General features: G+C 47.6%; 1 protein-coding gene across 1 annotated transcript in view; it reads left to right on the top strand.

The window, feature by feature from the left end:
- The first annotated feature begins 13982 nt into the window (after positions 1–13982).
- LOC119457954 (uncharacterized) overlaps positions 13983–26807 on the top strand; it is a 76731-nt gene continuing 63906 nt past the window's right edge. Inside the window, exon 1 of the mRNA XM_049655170.1 lies at positions 13983–14269. Coding sequence (XP_049511127.1) covers positions 14255–14269 — 15 coding nt within the window. The 5' untranslated portion in view covers positions 13983–14254. The remainder of the gene's footprint in view (positions 14270–26807) is intronic.

A 26807-nucleotide genomic window follows, 5' to 3' on the forward strand; every position in this document is an offset into this window, starting at 1 on the left:
GGCGTCCATAGCTGCTACCTCGAGGTAACTGCTAGGTTGCACGTGTGTTTCTCCTATAGCCCATGTACCTGGCAAGGGGAATGATTATACGTAGTCCTGTGCTTTTTCTTTTTTTTTTCAATAGGTGGTGGCTAGCTGATTCCATCTGTTTATGTATTTATCATTTGTGCGCATCTTATGTGCCTGTGTTTGTGTCATGTTCTGATTGTTATACGTGCAGTGACGCAAGCATCTTTTTTTAATATATTGCACTACAGTCATTTATTCAACTTTGTGTTGAAATGTACAAAATGTGGCCACCCAGTAATGGCTAGGACAGCCAGCAGGATTGGCAAAAAATATTATGCAGATCCAATGCACTTGCTTGAATCGACATGAGGCGAAGCTTTCACGCAACGGTCAGTTAAACTCTAGAAAACTAACTGCAGTGTTTACAGTTGTCCTTATTTCACCCGATGCAACACGTACTCATAGACAATGTTTGCTTATTCACGGCACAGGTCACATAATGTAATATATACATAGCACGGTGAACTCATTCAAACGTCGGTTCACTGAGACTTCGAACTAACCGTGAGTATGAGTTTGTTTGAGCCTGACTGAGTAGAATTTTGGTGAATACGAGTAAGAGCAAGCTCAGTTGAGTAAACGTTTAGTGAATATTGTCATGTGGTAGGCAGGGAAAACTGATCCAAGTATAATTTTAGTGAATATGAGTCAAAGGAAGCTCGGCAAGTAGATTTTTGGTGAATATGACTCAGTGCAAGCTCACCTGAGTAGACTTTGGGTGAATATAAGTCAGAGCAAGCTTGGCTAAGTAGATATTTGGTTAATATGACTCGGTGCAAGCTTGCCTGAGTAGAATCTTTGTGAATATTAGTCAGATCAAGCTCGGCCGAGTACAATTTTGGTGAATATGAGTCAGAGCAAGCTCGGATAAGTAGAATTTTGGTGAATGTGACTGAGCAAGCTCGATTGAGTATTGATGGGATATGGTTATACGAGCTTATGCAGTAATACATGTAAGTACAGACTCATTAGCAACATTGCCTCCATCTTGATGGGCAATACTTTACGCCTCGTGATGAGTCTGCACACTTTATGAGCTGTGGACATGCAAGACCCGCCCACACTTGAAAACATACTATCATTCACACGAAGGAATGCAACCGGCTGACTTCACTGCACAATTTTGATCTGCTTTTGTTTAATGTGTTATCTACTACTTATAAAAACCAGATGTCTGCCTGCTTTTCGCATTATTGCATGTGTTTTACAGGAAGTAGAGACAGAGAAGCAAGAAAAGGCAAGGATGTTTATGGCTAAGTAGTTTCTTAGAGTATACTGCGATATGTTACAACCAGCATAAACAAAAGTAATCTGATGCACTGAAGTAAGCGAAATGTGCAATTACCTTTTAATGTGAGGGTTAATACAGATGCAGTAAGGATACAAAGTCTGCAACACACTGAAGGTTTATTGGTTTTTTTATTCAGGAGAAAAATGATGCATCAGAAAAATGAGAAAAAAAAACTGTTTAAATATTGCTTCGAAAACAAATTGGCAATACTGCTTATTGGGTCCCAGTCAAAGCGTGAAATATGCTATTGTAGAACATTCATTACGATATCCAGTTTGCACGTTCGCTTTGCGTCTCGCACCGGAAGTAACAGAACCTTGAAATGAGATAATTCATTGGGGAAAATGCGCATGAAAGCCCTAACCAACCGACTGCAACTAAATGGTCGCGCGTACAGCGTGACCTATTGACCACAGCATTTGTCCGCAGTTGCATATTCTTTAAATTGTTCCATGCGTAAAAGCATACGACGATAAAACTGTGGCGTTTTCGTATATCGCGAGTTGTCTCCAGAACCAGAAAATTGGGACGACATCCGAAGGCCATGCCTTCGCGTGAGGGACACCTCGTAGTATTTACCAACTCGCAGCGCGTGTGGATAACGGAAAATCACGCAAAAGTACGTACTATCAGCACCCGAAGCCGACCTAAAAAACACCGTCGCCAGATTAGCAACGTAGCGTGTCAACAAACTCATAGAAATCACAGAACCGAATCTGACCTACGAGTTTTATCTGCACTGTTCGCGTGTCGGTGCTGATGTTACGTACCGATTGCGCAATCCAAGGCTCCACTCAATTAGTTGCACTGTTCGAGGCTTCTTGATCCAATATTTATAGACAAAAAAGTATCTGTAAACGTTGCGTTGAGCGACCGCCGCCATTTTTCAAAACAGACCGCGAAATACCTCTCGGCGCAATTTCGACGGAAAAATCGCAGCAATTGCTGCGACATTGCGACGCTGCGACCAACCGGTTGGTCGCAGCCGAAAATCGCAGAATCGGTCCTGCGACTACGATTTTCGTCGCATGCGACGGAAATCGCACTTGCGGTGCGATAATCGCAGTGCAAAATCGCACCATGTGAAACGGCCTTAAGGCTTTTGTCTTAACTCTTAGGCGTAGCTAAAGGGACACCTGAGGACTCATGACATGAATGTCATGACATGCGTGTCATTCAGGTCATGAAACAACTGCCTACGGCTTGGTGCTCTCATGGTCGTTTCGTTAACTTGGTAGGCTCATCGTACACTGCTTCGCATAACATCGATTCCCACAGGGCGTGGGATCTGCCGGATTTTTTGTGCAAGTAATGTCCGCCTGTTCGAGCAGACCATCTCATGAACTAGGATTGTGCTATCTGCGACAGGCAACCTTTAAAAAATTTTTACAATGTTCGCTGAAACACCCGGTATAAAAGGCAGCTGAGGAGCATGACGACGGCCGCCAGAGGGCTTCTCATCCCTCCCTTTTAGGAGAAGAGCAGCAGTGCAGTGGTGCCCACGAAACAGCCTTTGATGCCAAGCGATCGGGTAGACGCGTCGTTTCAGCGTTTTTGTAAAATAGTTGAAAGCGGGTAATAATGATGAGGTCGCTAAGAAGGCTGGTTTGACCCTGTCCATGGCATCACTTCATCACGCCCGTTGAGGTCGATGGTGACAGTTTTTTCTGTCCAGCTTGAGTACCTGAAAAGGCTGTCATAGGATTGCGTATGAGCTGGGAGGATGCCTTCGCGCCGTAGGAAAACATGGCTCGCTGTAGGCATGTCTTTGCTGACAGAAACATTACTTCATGATGCAACCCTGTATACTAGGGCAAGGACGCAAGCGTGCAATCAGAAAGCGGAGCTGCTGAACATAGCTATCTGGGCCGGGCGTGGCAAAAGTAGCTGGTGAAAAAAATTCACCGGGCAACCGCAGTGATGTGCCATAGGCCAGCTTCGCAGCTGTGCAGCCGAGGTCTTCTTTGAAAGAGGAGCACATGCCTAGAAGGACGAGAGGAAGGTCTTCAACCCAAGAAGATCGAGCCTGGCCGGCCATCAAGGCGGCTCTTAGTTGACGGGGAAGGCGTTCAACCATTCCATTTGGCGATGGGTGATACAAGGTAGTATGGAGATGGCGAACGCCAAACAGGCACGTGAGTTCGCGGAAGAGATGTCGACCGCGATCGGTCGTAACAACTGCTCAGGCATGCGAAGCGCGAGACCTAGCCGCTTACAAACGCGGAAGCCACTTTAAATGCCTGTTATGTCAGTGAGAGGAAAGGCGCTAGGCCAGCGGATATAACGGTCTACACAAGTTAGTATGGAGCGAGTCCCTCGGGATGGTGGTAGCGGGCCAACGATGTCGATGTGAATGTGATCGAACCGGGCGTCAGGTGGACGAAATGAGTGAAGTGGCGACTTCGTGTGTCGTGTCGTCTTGGAGCGTCGACAGTGAAGGCACTCGCGAGCCCAGCGGCGCACGTCATTGTTCCTACTCGGCCACACAAAGCGGGAAGCAATTAGACGCTGGGTGGCACGAACTCAGGGACGACTTGCGCCGTGTAGCTTGTCAAATACTTGATGGCAAAGTCCGGAATGGAACGAATGGGCGTGTTCAACCCCTTGACACGTCGCAAGTGATACTGCCTGAGGAAAATGGAAGGGGCACGTCGGACAGCGCTAATGGCGTAGCAGAGGACCGGGGGCCCCGAAGCTCGGCGTCTGAACGCTGCGCCGTGGCAATTTCTTTGAAGTCAAGTGTAGCCGTGGATATTGCGTCAATACGGGAGAAGGCATGTGCGGCTGCGTTGACTGGGCCTTTAATGTATCGCAATGTCCACGGGGAACTCTGATATGAAATTGAGGTGCCGTATCTCTCGTGCGGTATAAGTGTTGTGATTACTGCGAAAAGCGAACGTCAAAGGCTTGTGATCCGTGAGGACATGAAAGCTTGTTCCTTCCAGCAGGTGTCGGAAATGTCGAACGCCCAAATATATACCGCAAGCAGCTGGCAGACCGAACGTGCTGTAGCGCGTTTCTGCAAGCTTCAACTTCTGGTAGAAAATTTCGCCCCCGTCGAAATGCGGCTGCCGCGGTCGGGATAAAACCCGCCACCTCGAGCCACAAAGCAACCGCGGCGCGCCCAGATGTGTTGATTTGACGTGTGACCACTTCCGTAGTGTCGCCATGGCTATGTCAGTTGGTATACCCCCCAGGTTAACGGGAATTGCGTCACGAGCGCCAGTTTCTCCACTGGTGCTTGGTAGGCCATGCTTCTATAATAAAAAAATATGACTATTGTTATGGCAACGGTTTTGTTAATGCGCGAAGGGGAGACGGCCATCCCGCTTCTCGTCTGCAATGCGCTCGGTGAGTGTCCGATTTTCTTGGCAGACGCAAGAGGAAACTAGCACGAGTTCCGTTTGCTGCTACAGTCTGCTTTGTTCTAACAGCTGTCATTATCAGCCCTTTTTTTTAATGGCAATTTCTTGTTGCGTGTGCGGTTGTGCATGTACTGAATAAACGCCATCAGCGCATCTGCGTTTGCTTAAATTTTACCCTATTCCGTTATGACACATGAGCCAGCATAGCGTATGGCTACTGCATTTCGGCAGGACAATAACAGGCAGTGAAATGTGCTTTATTTTGCAATTTTATTAGCAACTTTTGTACAGCAAGAGATGCAATGCACAAAAGAATATTGAAGACCTGAGTATCTCGCATCTACAATCCAACCTGCACATTCTATAGGCATATATAGACATAAAAATTCTTATAATTTCTTAATAACAAAAGCCTTTTTTTTTCTTTGCATGTGGCAATCCTACCAACGCAAATCGTTTGTCGCAAAAATTAACTGTGATTACTTATGCACAAAAATTATCATTAAGCGAGACCGGTTGAAAGGCTGATCGAAGACAGTACATTTTGCATACCCAAACACGTACAGATGAGACAGATTCGGGGGAGGTGGAATTGTCTGAGCTGGGGCTGTGGTCTGGAAAAAATGGAGGTAATAAGTTATATGCTTACACACAATGCAATTGCAGCAAGAAATTTTAGCACTGTTTCCGCAAAACAGGGCTTTCAATTCATGTACGTCAAATCTTATTTTATTTTGTCGTAGGATTGATGCCACAAATATGGCACAAAAATTTAACAATCCAAATTCTGATTTTAACTGTTACTATATATTGAAGTAACAGGTTTGGTAATGCTGGGGGGGGGGGGGGGGGAGTATGTTGTAAGAGTCCACTTCAGCTGTCGCCATTGGCTCGCGCTTCACGAGCGCGAAGGTGCCAGCCAGTCTCCTTCGCGCTCGTGAAGCTCGAGCCAATGGCAACAGCCGAAGTGGACATTCCACTAGGTGGACATCTTACAGAATACACCGCCCTGCTTTCTCAACAGCTGTCTGAAAACACCGATCAGCTTCTTACAGGTAAATTATCTTTGTCCCTGAATTTCTTATTCATTTGTCAATAAGGCACTGACGGATTAGTTTGTTCAACCTTTTTCTATACTCTTTGTCAACCTCGTTCTGCAGTATGCCTGTTAGGCTCTTACAGGAAGACTAACTTCCAGAAAGGTGTAAGCCACTGGTCAACGGTCTATGGGCATTTCCTACTCTAGAAGAAATTGTTTTGCACAGGGGGAGCAAAGCTTTGCGGGAACACCGGAGCGCGTGGCTCGCTAATTGCCGACGTAAGCATCTTCGTACGCATTGCGCGGCAGAGCGACTTGAAAGTAAATTCGCTCGTTCTCAACAAAATCTGCTCGTCTGCTTCGCCTGCTTAGTTCTCCGATAACCGCGAACATCGCTCATCGCAGATGTATATTCGATAAAGAAGAACAGCCAAGAAAACCCTTTTTTTTGCGGCACACAACATTTCGCTGCGTAACGTGAAATGCGCCCGGCGCACTTGTAGTCAACACGAAGAAAACAGCGCTTGCAGTGTTTCTGCACTAGCGCGCAGCGCTCCTTCAATTGGTTTCCGCACCTTGTGAAGCTCTAGACGACTTGCAATGTCTAGCCTGCCAAACCAAGAACAGGCAAGCACAATGTTCTCTAAATTAACCCCCTCGTCCGTGCAGCAAACATTCAAACATTTTCAGCAAAGAGAAACTTTCAGTTTTCTTATTTCATAGAGCGAAAAGCAGTCGCCGATATATAACGAAACGCAATTTCCGTCAGCGCGTTAGCTAGCAATCACTCGTCTCAGGAGCTGCTGTCGATATGTAGCTTCAATGTATACACACACCACAGACAAATATACCGCGTACAGACTACCCTTCCTTTCGTCTTATAGCCGTTTCGATAAGGTTAGCGGCTATTCGCTACATATAACGACTGCATAAAAAGCCGGCAGATCCCACGCCCAGTGGGCGTCGATGTTATGCGAAGCTGTGTGCGGGGAGCCTACCAAGTTAACGAAACGACCATGAGATTACCTAGACGTAGGTGGCTATATATATATATATATATATATATATATATATATATATATATAGAGAGAGAGAGAGAGAGAGAGAGATAGGTACTGTCAAACTGGCAACTGTTCGCCAAGAAATGCTTCGCATTTAAAAGCGTGCTTATCTTTCATTCTTTTGGAAGCGTAAAGAAGGGGCCCTGCTCTCCCTTCCCGTGTTCGCCCACCATAGAGCCGCACCTGCAGAACGTCTTGTGGCGTTTCTTCCGTTGTTCATACATGGCTGGTACACTGGCGGATACCGAAACAAAAATTGGAGGACGCTTAAGTTTCCCCTTTAAGAACTGAACGCGATAGCGTTATCGAGACCCGTTCGCATCACATTTTTCTTTGAGTCGGTTTTACTGCAACATAGGACGTGGGAAAGCCAGCTTACAAAGACCAAGCTTACACCGATCCCCTTAAAGTCGGCTTCACTTTTAAACAGAAATGGAGTGCTGGGAAGTCGTTTTCCAGGGGCAATATAAGTCGTCTTATATTAACATGTGAAGGCCCTAGGGACTTTTTTATATTTTTATAATTTTTGTAGCGTTAGCTACACTGGCCTAGCCAAGCCCGTTTCGCGCGGCACATCAAGAGCCGTGCTGCGCATGCGCAAGGATCAGTGATGTCACACGGCTTGCGCACCGGAGCCACCGGAGCCGGCACCTCTCGCGCACTCCGCCGCCACCGCGCGCGACTCACCGCCGCCGGTCTGCGCATTCCAGAGGAGTGACGTCGTAGCCGTGGTAGACGCACTGGCGCCGGCGCGCGCTCGCTGTGCAGTCGCCGTCTGACACTGCGCTGGAGCCGCTGCGCTTCTGACTGGCGTTTGCCAGTGTGGTATAGCCATGGAGAAGGAGAGCGCAAATGCTGCTCAACAGCGCAGAAGAACGGAGAAGCTTGACTCATCGGATCCCGAAGTAGTTGCCTGGCAATTAGCGGTTGAGCGTAGGAGACAACCAGGAAAGCTAAGAATAATCAGCTGAACCTTTGCTAACGCTACGTATATCCTGGCATAGCCGAGCTAAGCCACTGCAACTTTTTTTTTGCTATTGCCCCGACTCGCGCGCATGTCCAAAACGTATTAGGCAGGCAGGCCAAGTCCCAATTTGACCTGCTGAGGATGCAAGCGTCATCTGGATAAGATTTTCGCAAGTAGCACACCCGAGCGCCCCCCTGTTGGTATGGTAGAAATGCTCGCAAAAGGGCTTTGTGTTTAAGTTTACTCGTAATAGAATTATGTTTTCTCGTACACTCAAATAACAGTCCGACGCCACCATGTCTGTAGGTTGTGGTTAAGACGTACTTTACCATTTTTCGATGTTATAGTTCAGCGGAAATCCGCTAGGTGGAGATAAGTAATTAAAGGGAAACTGAGACATCCACCCAAATGTAGCAATTTGCTACAATGGAAACCCAACCGGCTTCCTCGAAAGAAAGCCTCGCAGTTGAAGAAAAATTCGTCCTGGTCCGGGACTCGAACCCGGGTGGTCCCGGGTTCGAGTCCCGGACCAGGCCTCGCTGGCCTCAAACACTTTCTCAGCGCGCATCAGGCCATGCGGTGAAACAAAATGGTAGCGTTTTCTTTTGATGCGAAAGCGTCAAATGGCCCATTGAGCAAAAAGCCGGCGTCTGTCGTCTGCAGCAGCGAAACGGCATTTAGATTCCCTTAGATGCAACGACACGTTGCATCCAATGCAACGACAATTCCCATTGGCTTTCGGCAGGAGCGCGCGTCTACGCAGCAGAGCAGGCGAAAGGAAACAGCTGCTGCAGCAATAGCGCGCCAGGTGTTGCGCGTGAGGGGAGAGGGCATTTGTGCGAAGCCAAATCACTCTCGCTCTCGGTAGCCTGTGTTATCCGCGCGGTCCTTGTCCGCGCAAGATCTCACCTGTGTTCGAACTGCGCCTCGGTAAGGCCAAATCAAAATGCGCCAAGCGTCTCAACGCGCTCGCTTGCCCGCAAGCAGTTCCTAACTCGAAGGACCGCTCAGCGACGTTCAATTGGACATTAATGCTTTCGCATTCACAACTCATAAGAAGTGCTTAGGCGTTCTAGGAGTTTTTTTTTTTTACTTCTGGTCACGTGATTGCAACAATTTCGTAAGACAGTTTAGAACAAATAACCCAAACAAATGCACAATAAAGATGCACCGCAGCTCAGGCGCCAATAAGAACGTTGTGTTTAACATGTAGATGTAGATGTATATCTTTGGAAATACTCCCAGCGGTTGTTGTTGCCTCAAACATGGCTCGTGCCCGCGAGGGTGATTGGCCACACTGGATGGATTGAAACCAACACCCAACAATATATCAAAAGCAGTAAAAGTGAACATTCAAAACGAAGCATTTGGGAACTAAATGATAACATACATTTTGAGAGGACCTATACATAAACTTAGGAAAAAAATAAAAATAAAGTGTCCCACGGTCGGTACCCTAGCAGCGTAACCTCATGGACACTTAAATGAACTTGTGCAGAGCAGTAATCATCGACCCATGGCTTTACAGCTTTAATATGATGATGATGATGATGATGGCCTCATACTATGGCTCATACCCACACTGGGGGATTGTCCATCTTCCTCGACATTCTTCTCCTTCTCTCTCCGTCGCACACACAAAAAATATTGGCAGGTTCACACTAGTGGTGCGAAGACTGGGCAAACAGCGAAGCTGGTGACCCCACCTAGCTTTATTTCGGTTCAGGCAAGTTTTTGCGAGGTTATGCTTCGAGACTCAGCCACGTTTTGCGCAAGATCACCCCAGAATCATCGACATCCCAAGGAGCAACGAACACTCGGTCATAAAGTATCTGGACACTTCTGGACGCTCAAACGCTTTTGCTCAGTTTCGCGGGCTCGTAACTCCGGACCTTCTGCGAATCGCAGATGTTTCGCCACCGTTTCGGCGGCGCGATACTCGGAATCGGACCGAAGTCGTCTCACTCGCTCTCAAGTAGCCGCGCGGCGGCTTTCGCGCCGCGCTTTCTCTTCTTCGGGAGTGACGCTCTTCTTCCGCGCCGCCCCATCTTCGCGGCGATGTGCTCGGCGTGGAGACGGCGGGGCTTTTGTGTCGCCGCGGCGGCGACGCGGAGCTATATATCCCGTGGGTCGGCGCAGTGACGTCATGGCTTAGCTCCGCGGCCTCTGCACCGCCGTGGCAACCACTCCGCACGGCGCGGTGACATCATGGCTCGGCAAAGCTAAGGCTAAGCGATGCGGCACGCGCGATGACGTCACGGCTCGCGCAGCTGTGGCGAGGCTCGACGCGGTCGGCGCAGCTGGGGCGAAGCGTTGCTAGGCGACGCATGGTGACGTCATCGCCAGGCGGAGGTTTTGCGGCGTACACTCGACGGGCCATCCTTGAGCTTAAACAGCTTCGCTAGTTCACAGGGGTATGTGCCTTTGCGCTTGGACGCTTTCTGCACTACCTCCAGGATCGGCCCACATTTCATTCGTACACCACCGGACTACCTCCAGCTTAAACAGCTCCGCTGTTAAACAACAAATCGACCGACACTGCACGAAGGTTGGCTCTGCCTTTTTAGGAAATAGCACCGGCAATTCAAGATTGTTTGAGCAGCGCGATACAACGACCTGCTATGAAGAAAAGGGTTTCCAACGCTTTTTTCTTACATGTCACCTTTGGGGAACCAAAGAAACCTCGTGGAATTGTAGCACCCTATGTTTCGCCCACCGTGTAGCCACATATTACCGACTTTGCCATGTCCTCGTCTGATTCATTATTTTCAGTAGCTTCTGTTCCTTGCCACATAGCAAACTTTCTTGGTTAGAAGGCTGAAAATCAAGAAAGGTTGCCAAGTTGAAGGCCTATGCCCATCCTGCGACATCTGTGAGCAACAGGATGAAGCGTGGGACGAGAGCGGACGAACGCGAAAAAGCGATAAAGAAGTACCAGAATAAGAGTGTTGTTCCTATTGATCTAATAAAATTTGTATCTTTCTTTTTCATAAACTGCGATTTTTCATGCTTCGTCTTCTTTCCGGCCGATGTGCCAGAGAGCGTGCTTCTCTCTCTCGCCTCTGGCCGCTTTGATGTTCAAGTGTGATGGTTGATGGCTGTAGGGCGAAACATTTTGATCAGATAAAGAAGGTTTTATGTAATTTTGGTTGATAATAGAAAATTCCTACAAGTTCAGAGTTAATAATGGGCCGCATGAAAACCTAGATTTCAACGAGTTGATTTATACTCTGTCAAAACGCAGAGCAAATGGAACGAAGAGACACAAAAACGCAAGACCGAGTTAATTAAAGAACGTTTTCTTCAGGTATGCATTTCCTGGCCCAGTGATCTCGTGTCATAAGACGACTTCCGACAACATGAGTAGGCCATGTATTACTTTCTGAGTGAACGGAGTGCGGTCAAGATGATCTGCGGTAGCAGCAACAACAAAACACACCCTGCCCAAAGCAGGGATGATTACTTGATAGGTCAGTGGCACGAAGTGCATCTGCTTTTCTTTAATTTTAGCTGTACGTGATTCATCGCTGGTGAGGAATGCTACGCTACTTAAGTCGGCCATGCGTGCAGCCTTTCAGTCGATCGGTAGCTTCGCACGCACCGCCCCAAGGTGCTTGCGCTGGTCGCGGCTCATATACAAGAACTTGAGATGGGCAGTAAGAATGTGCCCTATTTTCCGTAATGAGTCTTCATCGCGTGAACAGGAGTAGTAGATGTGCGAATAAGTATATAACATGCTCGGAGCTATCCTGTTATCGTGGCGTCAGTGCTCACTTACCCATTTTAATGACTTGTAATGACGGAGAATAGTTATTTGGCGCAGCGTGCACTTCTTTGTTAGTGCCCATGGTCGCAGCTCTCGCACCATTTCCCAGATGGCTACCAGACATCCGTAAATTTCACATTTTTTTATAACAGTTAACCGTAAATAAGATTGAAGGACTCAGCGACAATGATCTCGCGTTTATTGACCGTATTGTTATAAACATGCACAAGCATTGAGCGCGTTATATAGAGGAGGCAGAAAGAAAGTATATTCATGAAAGCTTATGTATTCCAAACTTGCCCTGTGAAACTAGTATGTTTCATGTCCCGTTAGCTCTGTGTATTCGTGACAAAGTGGTTGATTTAATTACTTTTTTTTTGTTCGCACCTACGTCTAGCTGTGCGTAGTTTCGTGCGGCATAATCGTGAACGTTCAACGTGGTCGTGCTATTACATCAGTACACATCGGCTTTCCGAGCTAAATATCAGTACTTTTCTCTACAGGGACGTGGCTGTGTGCTGTTGAGTGACACTTAATTAAATTAAGTTTTAGAGTCTTACGTGCCAGAACCATCATATGATTATGAGGCACACCGTAGTGTGTGACTCCGGATTAATTTTGACCACCTCGGTTTCGTTAGGGTGCACTCAAAGCACGCTACACGAGCGTCTTTGCATTTCGCCTCCATAGAAATGCGGCCCTCACGGCCGGGAATCGAACCCGCGACCTCGTACTTAGCAGTGCAATGCGCTATAGCTACTGCTTAAGCCACCACGGCGGGTGAGTAGCGTTTGCAGCGCGGTGTCTGAACTGACCTTGGAAATTTCACGAGCCGCACCGAAAGGCAGAACGAAGCCCTGCTTTCAGCGAATAAAACTACGTGGCCTACATTATCGGGCTTAAATGTCAGCATTTGGGGTCCTATACAAACCTACACGCGTGGAGCTCTAGGTGACTGAGATTATGTTCTCATGACAAGTGCACATGCAATACTTGTCTCAGAGTGCCCCATGCACTGAAGCTACGACATCTCTCGTCCCGTGCCTCCAGAAGGGGGGAATTTGCGAAGCCACACAAGGCAGTCGCTTCAGGCTTTCCTATAAGGACAATGCGATTCATACGATAGTTTGCAAACAGAATTGACAGCGTGTGCTTGCTTGCGCCCCTTGTGTGTATGCGTGCGTGTGCGTGTGTGTGTAAGTGTGTGTTTGTGTCCCGCCTCATCTCACGTGCCACGCACGTGGCCAAGCAAACAACCCCACTTTCTATTACAGTTTTCACGTCTCTGGCTTTCTCTTTCTCATGCAGTTTTTATATGTCAGGCTTCAGTCAAGTACTGTGCGTGTGAGCTTGTTTATTGCGCACTACGACCGGCTTCATTAAGCCAGCTGTTTCATGGTAGTTCGACCCAGTACACCGCCTCACGGTCAAAAGTCAACACCTGTTTCGTATACATTTGAGGACCACGGTAATACCTCTGAACTATCCACACGTAGCGCTTGGGAGTGTAGGTTGAGAATTCCACGCCCTGGCATCGCATTGGTTCCAGAAAAAAAGAAGAGTCCCAATGGTTGTATAAAAAATAAAACGCGAAAAGAGAGGGAAAATTGCGTGTATACTTGTACGGTAATTAAAGGGGCGAATAAAGGGGCGCTAGCTTCCAGAGCGCCCAGAGTTTCTCGCATCTTATCATGAAGGCCCTTTTAACGGAGGTTTCACGAACGCGTCCTGCTGGAGAGCGTTGGCTGGACGCGGCGTCGTCGGGAAAAGTCGGGCGCTCTGGGTGAAATTGGGTCGGTGGTTTTCTGCTCGAGGGAGGGAAGCCGACAGAGAGGAGAGGGCGCGCGCCATCGCTCCGGCCTCCTGTGTTTTCAAGGCCAAACAATTCTCCAGGCTCTCCCTTTGCTCTTTTCGCGTCTGCGCCCGTTGATTCGGCCGGCGGCAGCGTTCACGGTCGAGCGATTTGGACCCCCTTTGTTTCTCGTAAGGAGCATCGTGAGCGTAAAATGAGGAGCACAAGAGCGACCAGGGGAGGGAGCTCTCGGGCAGACAGATGGGAAAGAAGAAAAAGACCAGAAACGAAAGGCGGCGAGCCATCTCTCGAGGCGCGCGCGCCGGTATGGCAGCCGAGAGCGTCTCCGTGGTCAGCTAGAAGTATCCCGGTAACCAGGTCGATCCCTCCACGCCCCGGGGCCGGCGGCAACCTACCCTTGCACCAGACTGGGAGGAGTGCAAAAAATAAATGAAAAAACAACGTAAAGTGCAGCCTCAGGGGGAGAAACCCATGCATTACGCTGTTTAGCTTCTTGCGGCAGTCTCCCAACTCTCTCCTCTGCAGGCTGCGAACGGATGAGTGGAGGCGGGAGCGAGATGCGCTCCGAGGATCGCCTCACAAAAAAAGTCACTGAACCGTTATGCGCCATAAAACTGGAATTGGGAGCTGCAACCGAGACACTCTGCGGCCAGGCGGCACACGGCACAGTTCTTTGAGTCTGCTGAGTTGTGCTTTCGTGCTCATCCTCGCAAACCCTGCCACGACAGTGACGCAGCGGCTTTCGCGCCGTTCGGCTCCTCGAGCGGACCACACCTGCCACGGGCGTGGTCTTCGGACGACGATAACGGACGTACACTGGTGCGAACATTGCGGACATCCCCATTGATCTGAAGCCGACGACGGTGCTTGTGTTTAACCGGCCATGAGGCTCCTCACGGTAAGGGTAGTTAGAATTGTGTCTGGTAGGCATGATGGTTTCTGCGATTTCTCTTTTATACTATTGAGAAACTGTATTTGTCCCGGTAGTGACAAAAACAGGTCCTCTTGCACACGTCTCTGCATTTGTTGCACTTTATATTTTGATGGTACGTTTGAACGCAAACATACGGTGTGCTTATGTTCTCGAGTTTAGTTGAGAACGGAAATTTGTATTCTTTATTTTTTTCGTAAAAAGGTATTGTCTGCAGCAGCTAATAACAGAAACTATGCTCATTTTGAAAGTCCTTATATGGAACCTGATACAAACAGTCAGTGTAAATTGTTACTTAATTGTGTCACGTATAAAAGATTGTTTCTGCAACATTTTAACGGCTCCAATTAAATTTGCAAAAAGGAAGCTGTTACTCACTAAGTAAGCTTGTTGCTAGCTCCGCGGTTTGAGATCAAACGTTTACCCGCTGATTTTTTAGTGGCCAAAAATACAGTGACGCCCCATAACGGGTATACTGAAAAAACGACACAATGTTGATGTCCAATAATTGGAGGAACAAGCTTTTCAGCAAAGGCGAAGGATTGCTCTGTGCAAAACTGTAGACGTCAAAAGTGAATTCCCTTTTCTGGTCAGTTATGAAAAATTGTGTCATCTAAAGAGTCCTCTTGATGCGTAATGAATTTTATTTACGTTTCAATATCGAAGTTGATTGCTGCAATCACAGTGTGCTTTTCGTGTATGCATGAGCCACGCTGCGTACCGTCAATGCCACCGTCGCTAAATTACGTAGTTTTCCATGGTTTCTCCTGGAAACACAAAAATCTATACGTGGCTTTTCCCTTTTGTGAGCAAGCGAGATGTAATGTTGGTATATGAAGGAAAGCTACGTCATGCTCACATAAATGCGTTAACGCAATCACTTCGCAAAGCATTCATGCCCTTTATAAAATGTTGACTCCATATTACGATGGGTAGAGACTTGCCAATCACTTACATTCCTCTGACAAGCCTATAAACTTTGTTTTTCACTGCATGATTTCCCGCAAAAATAAATCTGCCTCTTCACTATCGCGCATAGTGTTCGAGTGCCTGCAACAAGACACTCTAGTCCTACTCGAACCATGCGCCAAGTGGCACGTCTCATCGCATCAGCCTTTTAACTTTCATGCATAGCGTTCCGATTCCAGCAATACCAACTCTAGTCCTCTACGTAGTCGGCCGGCCAATGGCAAACAGCACTTACGAATGAAAGGTCCTGCGAATTCTGCCCGTGGCTAATGACGAAACATAGTTTTAGCGGTTTTCGATAGACGCATTCAAATACTGTCACTCCTTTTCTGTCAGTCTAGCAGCGCCTTCACCGTTTAGCATGCGCAAATAAATTAAATGTTCAAGGCGTTGTCACTGCACTGGTGTCATGAAGTACGACCTCTCGATCTTGCGGGATACTTACAGATGGTCATGAACGGAAAGGTTACACATGGTCATGAAGCTCTGTCTCCCGCATAAAGTCCGAAAAGAAACGGTGATAAGGGCCATAAATCCACTTGTGTAAATCTGGCGGCTGATTGGGGCGAAGACCCACACGGGTCAAATGACGTCGACGAGCCATCTGCAGACCAGGGCATGTCCATAGCAAGTGCCGCAGGTCTGCCTCCCGCACTGGCACAGGACAGTACGGGCATATAGAAAAGGCGTCGATATATCCACATTGCGCGTGGATGGAGGCTGCGACAGCCGCAATCACGCGAACTCTTCTGAGCGATACCTCCTCTTGACGGTGAGACCACCCGGGAGGTCGGAACCACGCGGAGGTATGAGAGGTCGCGTGGTACGCCGAAGAATTTCTTTGCTGAATGTCCACTGTTTCAGAGTGTGGAAGCGTGAGCAAATGCAACGGGTGCACGGCCGTCGAGGGATGGCATGCGGCGTCTGCCGCGGTGTGAGCGGGGACACTTGGATCGACGAATACAGCAGACTCGAACCGGGCATAGTTAAGCCGCAGCACAGCGGTGAAAGTCCATCGCAGCACGCGCTCAGCAGTCGACGCGACGGAGTGCGCGCTCTGCTCGCCAGCCGGTAGCCGAGATGATGTTGTTAATGTTCCATGGCTAATGCACTAACCTAAAGGTTTGAAATACTACATTGACAATAGGCCCACATAATAACAATTAACTTAGGAATGTATATGAAAAAATTCTGGCATCGTCCACAACATGGAATGGGCTAGGAGTGTTAAAGGGTATCTGATTACGCCATTATTGCCTTTGAGTAGCAATAAAGGCTCAGTGGGCATTGCGGAATTCTGACATTGTGGTATCTAACTCGGTGTAGGAGTATCCTGAAATGTTGATACAGAACCCATCCGTTTATGACACTACATCAAACCTCCCCACACGTTTTTTTTTTTACCTTAGCGTGTACGTTTGTTATAGTTCTCAGGGTTAAGTTGAACCGCCTTTCAATAGAGCCAAGAATAAGCCCCACATGACGGCCGATAAAGCAAAAAGTAAGGAGTGCATGCGACTTTGGTCTCTCGAACAATTTCACTCGAAGGGTTCGTTTTGATGCAACTATAGCATACATTTTATGAAAGAATTTCAAAGTGAAGCATAACTGCTGTAAGGAAGACTGTCACGGTGATTTAAAAGCCCACATATGATTTGTTATTTGTTAATTCACCAGCATTATGGTATATTAACCTGCGGGAGAATGAATGGAAGCTATTTCTGAATTGCGCAGAAGCTAACAATGCTTTTTGCTTTTCAGACGCGCCTTATATATCTAACACTCCTCCGTGTACCCGCGCTCTTGTTCGGGGCGGTGCCGCCGCCTACGAGCAGAAAAGAGAAGTACTGCATTATGACACTAACGCGCACCGACAGTGAACGCTTCGGTGGTCTCACCACTACGACGTCTCGATGCCAGCATTCGAAGGGACGCTGGCATCAAGAAGCACTACCAACGCCACCTAGGTGGCGTTGGTAGTGGCGTTCACCGTACTCAGCACAGCGGAGCGTGGCCTTTGCAATTAGCTCTGAAAATGTTTCTGAAGTTGATCGCGGAGGCTGCAATTACGACGCGCTGTACGCGCTGATTTGACTCGGTGACGATTCAGTTACGTGCTTTGTCTTGCGCGTTGTATTAGTGTGTCAGTTACGTGCTTCGTCTTTCGCGTTGTGCTAGCGTGTGCAGCGTAGTGCAGCTTCCATATGCACGACGGTTGCTCATGGTCATCGACGTTGGTAGTCGTGATGGAGGAGACGTGCCACCAGGCGTCAGCGTGGGTGCATCAACGTCTAAGGGCGCTTTAGCCACAAAACACCAATAGACATTATATATCAATGTGCAATAAACATTACACTACTTCTGTGAAGACACGTTTCACTTTCGTGTTCTATACCGATTCCTATATAAGAGGGATCAACCACATTTTTTTAACATATCGACTAACACGAACATTTCGATTAAGCGTATAGCAAGTGCAGTCTTCAGCATTAAATGCGTTCTTATGGGTGGCAGTCGCACTTATTGTGATACGTCACGCAGATTGCGATAAAGTTGAATAACAATAAGTATTTAAAAAATCAGCTGCTTTCCGTTTTAACTTAATTAAGAACGTATTTTCCGCTTGATGTTTTTCGGTTAAAACTGGAAAGTCGCATCTCTATATAGTTAGATATAGCATAAAGCAATTAATATGAGAACATGCGACAAGCTCGAAGACAAACGTTCTGTCTTCAGGTCTCGTCCTCACACGCTACATTGACACATTCTACTTCGCACGATAGATTGCACCCGCTCCCCCACTTCATAGTTCCGTCTGACATCTCCTTCGGGAAGGAAGGAGGAATAGACGGGAAGACAGGGCGGTTAGCCAGTTCTCAGACCGGCTGGCTACCCTGTGCTGGGAAAAGGGGGTAAGGTGAATAAAGGATAATAGGACGTCAGACTGACTAGGCCCCATTGTATGGTATTGAGCAGGACAATTCCAATGAACAGAAAGATAAGCGAGAAATAACAGAGAGGAATCCACAGACAAAGTTGAAGGTATATAGGAGGCTGATCTCACAACGGACTTTATTTCTAAAAACGTTGTCCCCAACAGACCGAAAGGGCATGTGCGTAAAAGCATGGCCATGGTCACTTCACAATAACCAGTACAACATTACGCACAGGTATGCCTAAGAAGAGAAGCTCTTTATCATTAGGAACAGGGACGGCACATTCACACAATTGTCAGAACCCAGCTTTTTGAAACATAACGCTTCTAACACTTCCTGCGTTTCTGTTTTACCTTCGCTTTCCCAATCGTAATTACGTTTTTAAATAGTCAAGTATGGTCGCACTGCTTCTTATGCAAAGGCACATTGCTTCTCGTGCATGTACGAACTAACGTGACGTGCTCGCATCACTGACGTAACGTCTCGATTGATATGTATATCCTGGCTATCAATCACCCAACACCTCGAGTAGCATGCCAGGCGATCAGCCAGGCTAACATCTCCGGCATCTCATAAAAACTTGTATCTCTTTCTGGCTTGATTGCCCTGTATAAACTTCCAAGCCTCAGCAGATGCCTGCACTCACCACACACGTGCTGCATATAGTGTACTTGTTCATATGAGCCGTAGTACACTCTATTTTTTGCACACCATAGGAAGAGGAGGAGAGTTGCTTGCCCCAGGCGGACCTAGCCTTGCAAACGCTGCCAGCAATCGCTCCACCCGAGCGCCACTTATCAAGGGCGGTAGGCCGGGTCACCGTACTCTGAGACACGATTACAGTGAGCCACTTTAATTAAAACAAAACAAAGCAAAAAGAAACAAACAAATGAACAAACAAACAACCAAACAACAAACAAACAATACTGCGGCATTCCCAGCAGCCACTCCTTTCATGTTGTATGAAATGCTTGCAAGTTTAGCTACTGGGAAGGTATGGGAAAATGCTTACAGCTTTCTTTGGGGCACCTTCGCTACAACGGATCTGTTCGGTATCGGAGTCACTATGAAGACCATGTGTAGCAGGTACGGATACTTCTCTTCTAAAAAAATTCGCCCGCTTGTTCGTGAGGCTTGTCCTGCAAGCGAAAAAAAAAATCGCAGTGAATTCTGTTACTGGATTTTGCAGCGTCACCAATGCAAACTTTCAGGGGTAAAATTATAGTTTATCTCGGATCCTCCATACTTAAAATAGAGGTAAAACGCATAAGCACTCACATTTGGCAACTTCGCTGTCAATTTTAATAGAAATGCAACGTTTTAAAGATAAGTGCAGTGTAATGACTGCTCAGGGCAGAATGTTCATTTAGGTGCGCAATATCTATGAAGGTTACCAAAAATTCAAGCATTAAAAAATGAAGCGTGAAGTTTATAACTCCGAAACTCCGCAAGAAAAACTGATATCACGTTATATTAGGACGCCTAAAACGGACAAAAGGTGTTGATAATACATTGCTTTGAAAACCAATAATTTCTGAATAGAATTTCTACAAATCTCACGTAAACAATGTAACCATTCTGCGCAGCATATAAACTAATATATTTGTCCGCTTGAGACGTTTTAATAGTTGGTATACCTTACAGAATTACAACGAATGTTTTTGGTGAAGAGCTATGTAGTTGTGTACTAGGAGCAAATGCTTTTTTTCATTGAGCTATTCTGGGAAATTTTTGAATAAAAGAAAACAAGAACATTTAAGGGACTGAACCAGAAATGGCCTCCATCAATCAATATAACTTTACTTCACTTAAATACGAAGATAGCATTCAAATAGGGGTAGTGGTTGCCTAATGAGAGCATTTCTGCGTGTATAACATGTATTTAAAGATCCAGGGAAAACAAGGGGAATGCGGGAGATGGCGATTCAAGACGATGAGTAACACGAGAACAAGGTGAGAGCAGGAGCCAACGTTTCGACAAGTGGACTTGTCTTCTTCAAGGCGACATATGCTCTCCTCGGCACAGTATATATAGGTAGGGTTCTTACCGAAGGGGAGAGAAGGTAAGGCGGGTTGGTGAGGTAATGAGCGAGAGTGTGTTAGCGAGAGTAAACTAGCTTTACTTGCAGTAGCTCCGATGTAATTTATATGCTTGAGTGTTCCTTCTGTAAGAAGCAATATATCGGCGAAACGGGACAATCAATGAACATCAGGCTAAACGGACATCGCGCAGACACAGCTAAAAAGCTTCCCAAAGCCGTCGCCGAACATTTCAGCCAATCAGGCCATAACATTGATGAACTTAAAATCTACATACTACAGTCAAATTTTCGTTCTGCGCGAGACAGAAAATATAGAGAATCATACCTCATTCATAAGTTCAGTACATTGCAACCAATAGGCATGAACGTTTCTAAGGGAGCTTTAGAATCTATTCGCCATGCTAAATTGAAAAGCATAGGCAACAGCACTTAGCTATTTTTCATTGAGTTGCTTTGTTGTTTTTTTATTTGTTATTCGATTGTAAATAATATTCCAACCTCCCTCTGCTTTCACTCAAGCCTTTCGCCCTTTTATCTATATATCTACGCCCCCCTCCCCCCCTCCCGCTTTACCATTTTTTTTTTGTGCGCCCAAACACCATTTTTCCGCGGCTACATTTATTCTCCCTGTCAGACACGATAGTTCACTGACCTCCAGCGGAGCAGACACCCCCCCCCTTGTCCAGACCCCTTCCATGAAAAGAGGAACCTGCCATGACACGTCAACCTGCTAACACACGGCGCTGCCTCAAACTCCTCCACCGACTATCAGTAGTGCATTATATTTCTTTTCAATTCTATACCCTCGCCGCTAACACACTCTCCCTCGTTACCTCACCCACCCGCCTTACCTTCTCTCCCCTTTAGAAGAACCCTACCTACATATACTGTGCCGAGGAGAGCATATGTCGCCTTGAAGAAGACAAGTCCACTTGTCGAAACGTTGGCTCCTGCTCTCACCTTGTTCTCGTGTTACTCATGTATTTAAAGAGGGTTATGAAAATTGGCCTCAAGCTGAAGCGCTCTCTGAATGAAAGATATATATTTGCGCGCTATTCTAATACACTTGAGAGTTTGCGCTGATGTTTTCGTGGATTGCGCCTGACGCATAAGGCGTAGAAGATTGGCACGCAGCTCGTTTTTGTGCGACTGCACGACGGGGAAGGCAGAGCGGAAGCTACGAATTTCCTGTCTTGCAATGCACTTTGGCGCGATATACCTAAGTGCGGGAGAAACGAAACGCATCTACCGTTCTGCTCGACAGTCTTATGCCATTCTTATCTTTCTATTGTCTTTGTAAAGTGAATTTTCTGATTTCATTAGTCATAAGAGAACAATTTTGGTCCTGCTGTGCTGTCGAGGCAGTAAATGAACGCTTTTCCATCACAACGAGCGAGAGCCAATAGAAAGTGGCCATCGAACCATGCAAGCAGCGCTGAACGATTAAGAGACGTCGTGAATGGGCTCCTTGATGGTCACGCTGCCTTCTTCGGTTTCCATTTGCAAATGGACGAGAGCACGATCGACATACATAGTATAAGCTTGAAAAATGTTGCCGCTTTCGCCATTACCAGCGCGCACGAACACGCCACCTTGCACGGCTGATGCTGAGCGCCAGTGACAGAATTTCGCTCCGCCTTAACAACGTGTCACGATGCCGTAGTCAGTCGATTCAGTTTCGTCAAAGCCTCATCAGGGTAGTATGCGCTCCTATCAGTCTTCCACCATGCCCGAATAGCGGATTCCATTATTGGCCGACGATGACGGTTCCTCTATCACCGTAACCACTGCCAAAAGATGAAGCAGAAGCGGGTCAGCATGCACTGAACGTTTCCTTTTGTTTTCGTTCTTTTTCCTTTTTTTTTCTTTTTTTGTGGGGAGTGGTTGTCGCTGTGATCCCGTGAAACTCTCGGTTGCCATGGTGGTGCCAATGTCAAAATATGCTAATTTTCTCTGTGAGAGTCTCCTTTTGACTGAAAGCTGTGTGACCGTGCGGGTTAATTGACTGAATGTCCAGCCAAATGACGTCGGGGCAGGTATACTCCTAGATCTGCACTTGTCTTCACCCGTAAATATTTAACTGTTCCTGATCGACAGCGATACCACGAATACGTGTAGAGACCTTTCATCTTGTCAAAAACAGTGGAGAGCGCTTGCAACAGCGCGCGATTAACCACTGGCATGAGGGAAAATGATTTCTAGCAAATTTAGCCTCCGTTTTTTTTTTCTGTACTGCTCTGGGCCTTTTTTTTTCTGTACTGCCCCGAGATTCATGAACTTGATTCGTTCCGTGACTCTGGTCGTTAAGCGGATTGGTCGTACGCCGAAGCAGTTTGCCATATAAAACAATGTAAATTTGACTCGAACGCTTTCACCATCTGTCGTTTGCGTTCGTTGTCTCTGGATATACGGATGCATCTACCACCTGGGTTACCACAACGTGAACAGACAATGCTGTACCGTCTGTGGCTAGGCGTTGCATTTACGAACTCATATGCCTTCCTTATTGGGATGGCCAAAAGCCCCTGTACGACACATGTGGCTGTGATGAGACGCTCGTACACATTATCTGTGTATGCCCGCGCTATAGTGGCGAGAGACAAGTACTGTGCAGAGAACTGGACCTAGACTAGATAGCGAACAATCGTAAACTATCAGAACTAAAAGCTTGAGGTGTGTGCTCCCAAAGAACATCCACGTTAAAGGCCTTACTCGCGTTACTAAGGTTCCTGCGGTCTACAGGCCTTCACGATAGACTTTAAGAACGCCGCCGCCTACCGCTCTTAGTGTACGTGGTTTATTTGTGCTCGTCTCTATTTATCTCTCTCCCACTTCAACTCTCTTCCTCGTTTTATCCCCCTACTCCTTCCCCCCGTGCAGGGTAGCCAGCCGGAACTACCTTTGGTTGACCTCCCTGCCATTCTATGCATCCTTTCTCTTTGCAACGCTCTTTGCAATGCCTGTCTTTGCGAGGAGACGCTAGAACACATTCTATGCGACTGTCCTGAATATAATGTTCAAAGACAGTCCCTGGTGTCCGTTCTAGCGCACCTTGACAACAGACCAATGTCAGTTGAAGTGATTCTCACATGTCGTCAACAGAACACATCGCAGCTGAAGGCGACGAAAGGACTACTTAGGTTTTTAAAAGAAACGGGCTTCGACTAGCGGCTGTGACAGTGATGTCACGTACCACGCAAGAGTGACGGACTGTGACTTACGATGTGTTTTGCTGTGCTGTGTGCTCTCTCTCTCTCTCCTCCCCATCTTTCATTCCCCCTCATCCCGCTCCCATGTGTAGGGTAGCAAACCGGTTGTGCTGAACTTGTTAACCCGCCCTGACTCTTGGGAGCTAAAGGAAACTTATTTAAACGCACAAACATGAAAACAAGTGGACTCGATATTGCTTTACAGAACAGTACAGCAAATCGACATTATGAAGAAAAGAGAACACACAAACTTCTGGGGAGAGGGACATGCGGGTGGGTGGACTGCAAGAGGTTATTGGTTGGAGGGAGAGTCGCTCAATAATAACATCGTGCGGATATCCTTCTGGGGTTTCCTTCGCTCTTCAGTGCAGGTCAGCTACAGGCTCAGCTGCTAAGATAATCTGTCATGGACGTCCAAAGGAGCCGGGCGCAGCTACGGACTGAGAAGTCGAAGTCGAAGGTTCGGCCATCGGAGCGCACGACAGAACTCACCGAAATCACCGCACCGACTGGCAGCGCCGCGAAGCGCGGCGCTTTAGTACATAGATCGGCTACACAGTTGCCGCTTCCCGCTGCAAATGCAGCTTATGCGGCCGCAATCTTTACCGGGGAACGCTTGCGGCGAACGCTATGCGCGAAGGCGAGCTTTCTGGTTCCTTTTTAACAGCGGAGCTGTTTAAGACTGAGGTTGGCCCGTATAGCGTAGACCAGAAACTGTGCCTTGCGATGGCGTCACCACGCGTTGCCTAGCAACCACTCGGCCCAGCTGCGCCTCGCTTCGCCGCCGCTCCGCACCAACGCACCGAGCTGCTACAACCCCCGCACGTGCTCAGTTTAGCCATGACTTCACTTCGCGTCGCCTAGAAACCACATGTGCCTCGCTTCGCCTAGACATGTAAACGCTTCGCCAGGCCGCATCGTGAAGCGCGTTGTGCGGCCAAGCGAGAATCTGCGCGTCGGCGGTGAGCCGATCCGGAATACCGTGCTGATGCTGCAGCCGAGAAGAGGCGTCGTTGAGTCGAAGATCCCGAGTTTCGAGAATGAGAACGCGAAAGTCTGCGTTTGACTATCCAGCGTCGTCGGGATAGCGACCCTTGCTGTAGCTTAGTCGATCACAAGCTCAGCTGTTTGCTCCAGCCTTGCACCACTAGTGCAAGCTGCGCGCATTTTTTTTCTTTCCCCCGTACGGCAGGCGCCGCTGCTGCCGCGGATGCGTGGAGGTGAGCACCATCTGGTGGTGCTTCAAGGAACCCAGCGGCCAACGCGGCGCGCGCCTCCCGTTGATTGGCTGTGACCACGTGACTTTTTGTAGATCTCCGGCCATGCCGCCAGATTTTCCGCTTCATGAGCAATATAATGCTTTAGCATTAAAACAACAAGTAGATATGGGTCTGGCAATGCGTTCTTTACGTTGTTCCCCACACCTTTTTAACTCCAGAAAAAAGTAGAAATCGTAGTGCACAAGGGCGTGCTTCGCAGGAGGTTTGATGCTTTTCCTTATATTGAAAGAGGTTGTTGACGTAGACAAATCGTATGCATGAGCATTTCTGTGCCCATCTTAGACCTGTAAGGCTTTTCGTCCTTGCCTGTTGCCTTGTCTTTCTGGGTCTTAAAACACCCTCTTGAAACGAAATTAATGGATTACCAACTACACAAATCAGTCCCACTTCTTCGAACGTAAATTACTTAGTTTGATAAGCACTGCCTTAATGTCACAGCGACCGTTCGCAATACACAGCAACGTCCGCGCTGCGTTTATTTTCTTCCTAGCGCATTACCGTTGCTTACATTATGCGATGTGCAGGAAATGCTATGCAATGCGCCATTGTCGTATTCATTTAAACACGGCTAATAAAAAGCATCAAGCTTTTGTTCACTGAAGACCAGCACGCGCTGATGTTGTGATACATTTATATACATCAGTTTTCGCTTGAGTGTTAAGCGAGAACGAGGCATACACCATATTGATATATCAATATTAATAATAATATGCTATTGTAGACACTCAAGGTAACATACGGGATGCCATCACCGTCTATATACCAAGGACCCAACAGTAGCAGAACAAGTAGCGATCGCCTTAGTCATCCGGGCAAATCGGTGGACACATATTTACAGCGACTCTAGAACAGCCATACGCAACTTTACTAACGGATATGTGACACGGATAGCAACCAGGTTACTAGACAAGGTCAACAGTGAGAGGATCGAAATCCGCTGGTTTCCTGCACATCTGGGGGTGGTGGACGGAACTCGAAGAAACCTCAATGAGGTGGCAAATGAAGCAGCACGAGGACTTTCTAGCCGTGCTCTTCAAGACCGAGCAACTTACACTTCACCCGGGGGACACGGGGATTGATTATTAACATATAATGAAATCACGAAGCATCATTATTTAAGCAGACGGGAATACCCATTGCCACACGGTAAGCTTTGCAGAGCCCAAGCGGTCAGATTACGTTTGCTACGGACAAGGACATACCCAAGTCCAGATTTTATTAACAGGATCTATCCGGAGAGGGAAATTCAAACCAATTGTAATAAGTGCAATGGCATCATTACTCTTGACCACATGCTTTGGCAGTGCCCCGCGGTCTTCACAGACTGTGACAAGGAACAAGAATGGTGGCGGCAAATGCTACACAGTGAATCACTCTCTAATCAATTACGGGCAGTCCAGAAAGCCCGCGATGTGGCTGAAGGGCTCGGCCTGACAGTCCCAACGTGGGAGCGGCCCACGTCAACCCAGGGTTGACCTTCAGGACTCAATAAAGTTCTTCATACCATACCATACCATAGATTGTTCGGGCATGAACCAACTTTACCGTTGGACACATATCTTCCTGCCCCTGCAACTTCTACTAGCGAATATGCACGCGACGCCATTGCCCTGCCTGATTACGTGTGGCAAATAGCCCGTAGTAGATTTGCTGGTTCCCAAGACAATCAGAAACGCCTTTATTACCAGCGAAAACGCGACGAACGTTTTGCTCCGGGTGCCCTCGGGCTGCTTTGGACCCCCTCCCGACGTGTGGGCCTTCCCGAAAAACTCCTTTCTCGTTACACGAGCCCATACCGCGTACTTCAACAAGTGACCGACGTTACGTACGAGATTGTGTACGCCAATCCGACTACATCTGCTGTTCCGTTGACCAGCGACGTCGTCCACGTTTCGAGGCTCAAGCATTACCAACCTTTCTCTGTTGTGGGTCCTTAGTGGCGCAGGGCCAGCGCTTCTGCCGCCGGGGGCCATGCTACGTGCTGTTATAAGAAGATTATGTTGACACTGTGATGTAGTGGGAGGTACCCATAGGTGGCCTCTGGCTGATCTGAGGACGACGACGTGCTT

The sequence above is a fragment of the Dermacentor silvarum genome, chromosome 1 (assembly GCF_013339745.2).
Source record: "Dermacentor silvarum isolate Dsil-2018 chromosome 1, BIME_Dsil_1.4, whole genome shotgun sequence".
In the NCBI taxonomy this organism is placed as follows: domain Eukaryota; kingdom Metazoa; phylum Arthropoda; class Arachnida; order Ixodida; family Ixodidae; genus Dermacentor; species Dermacentor silvarum.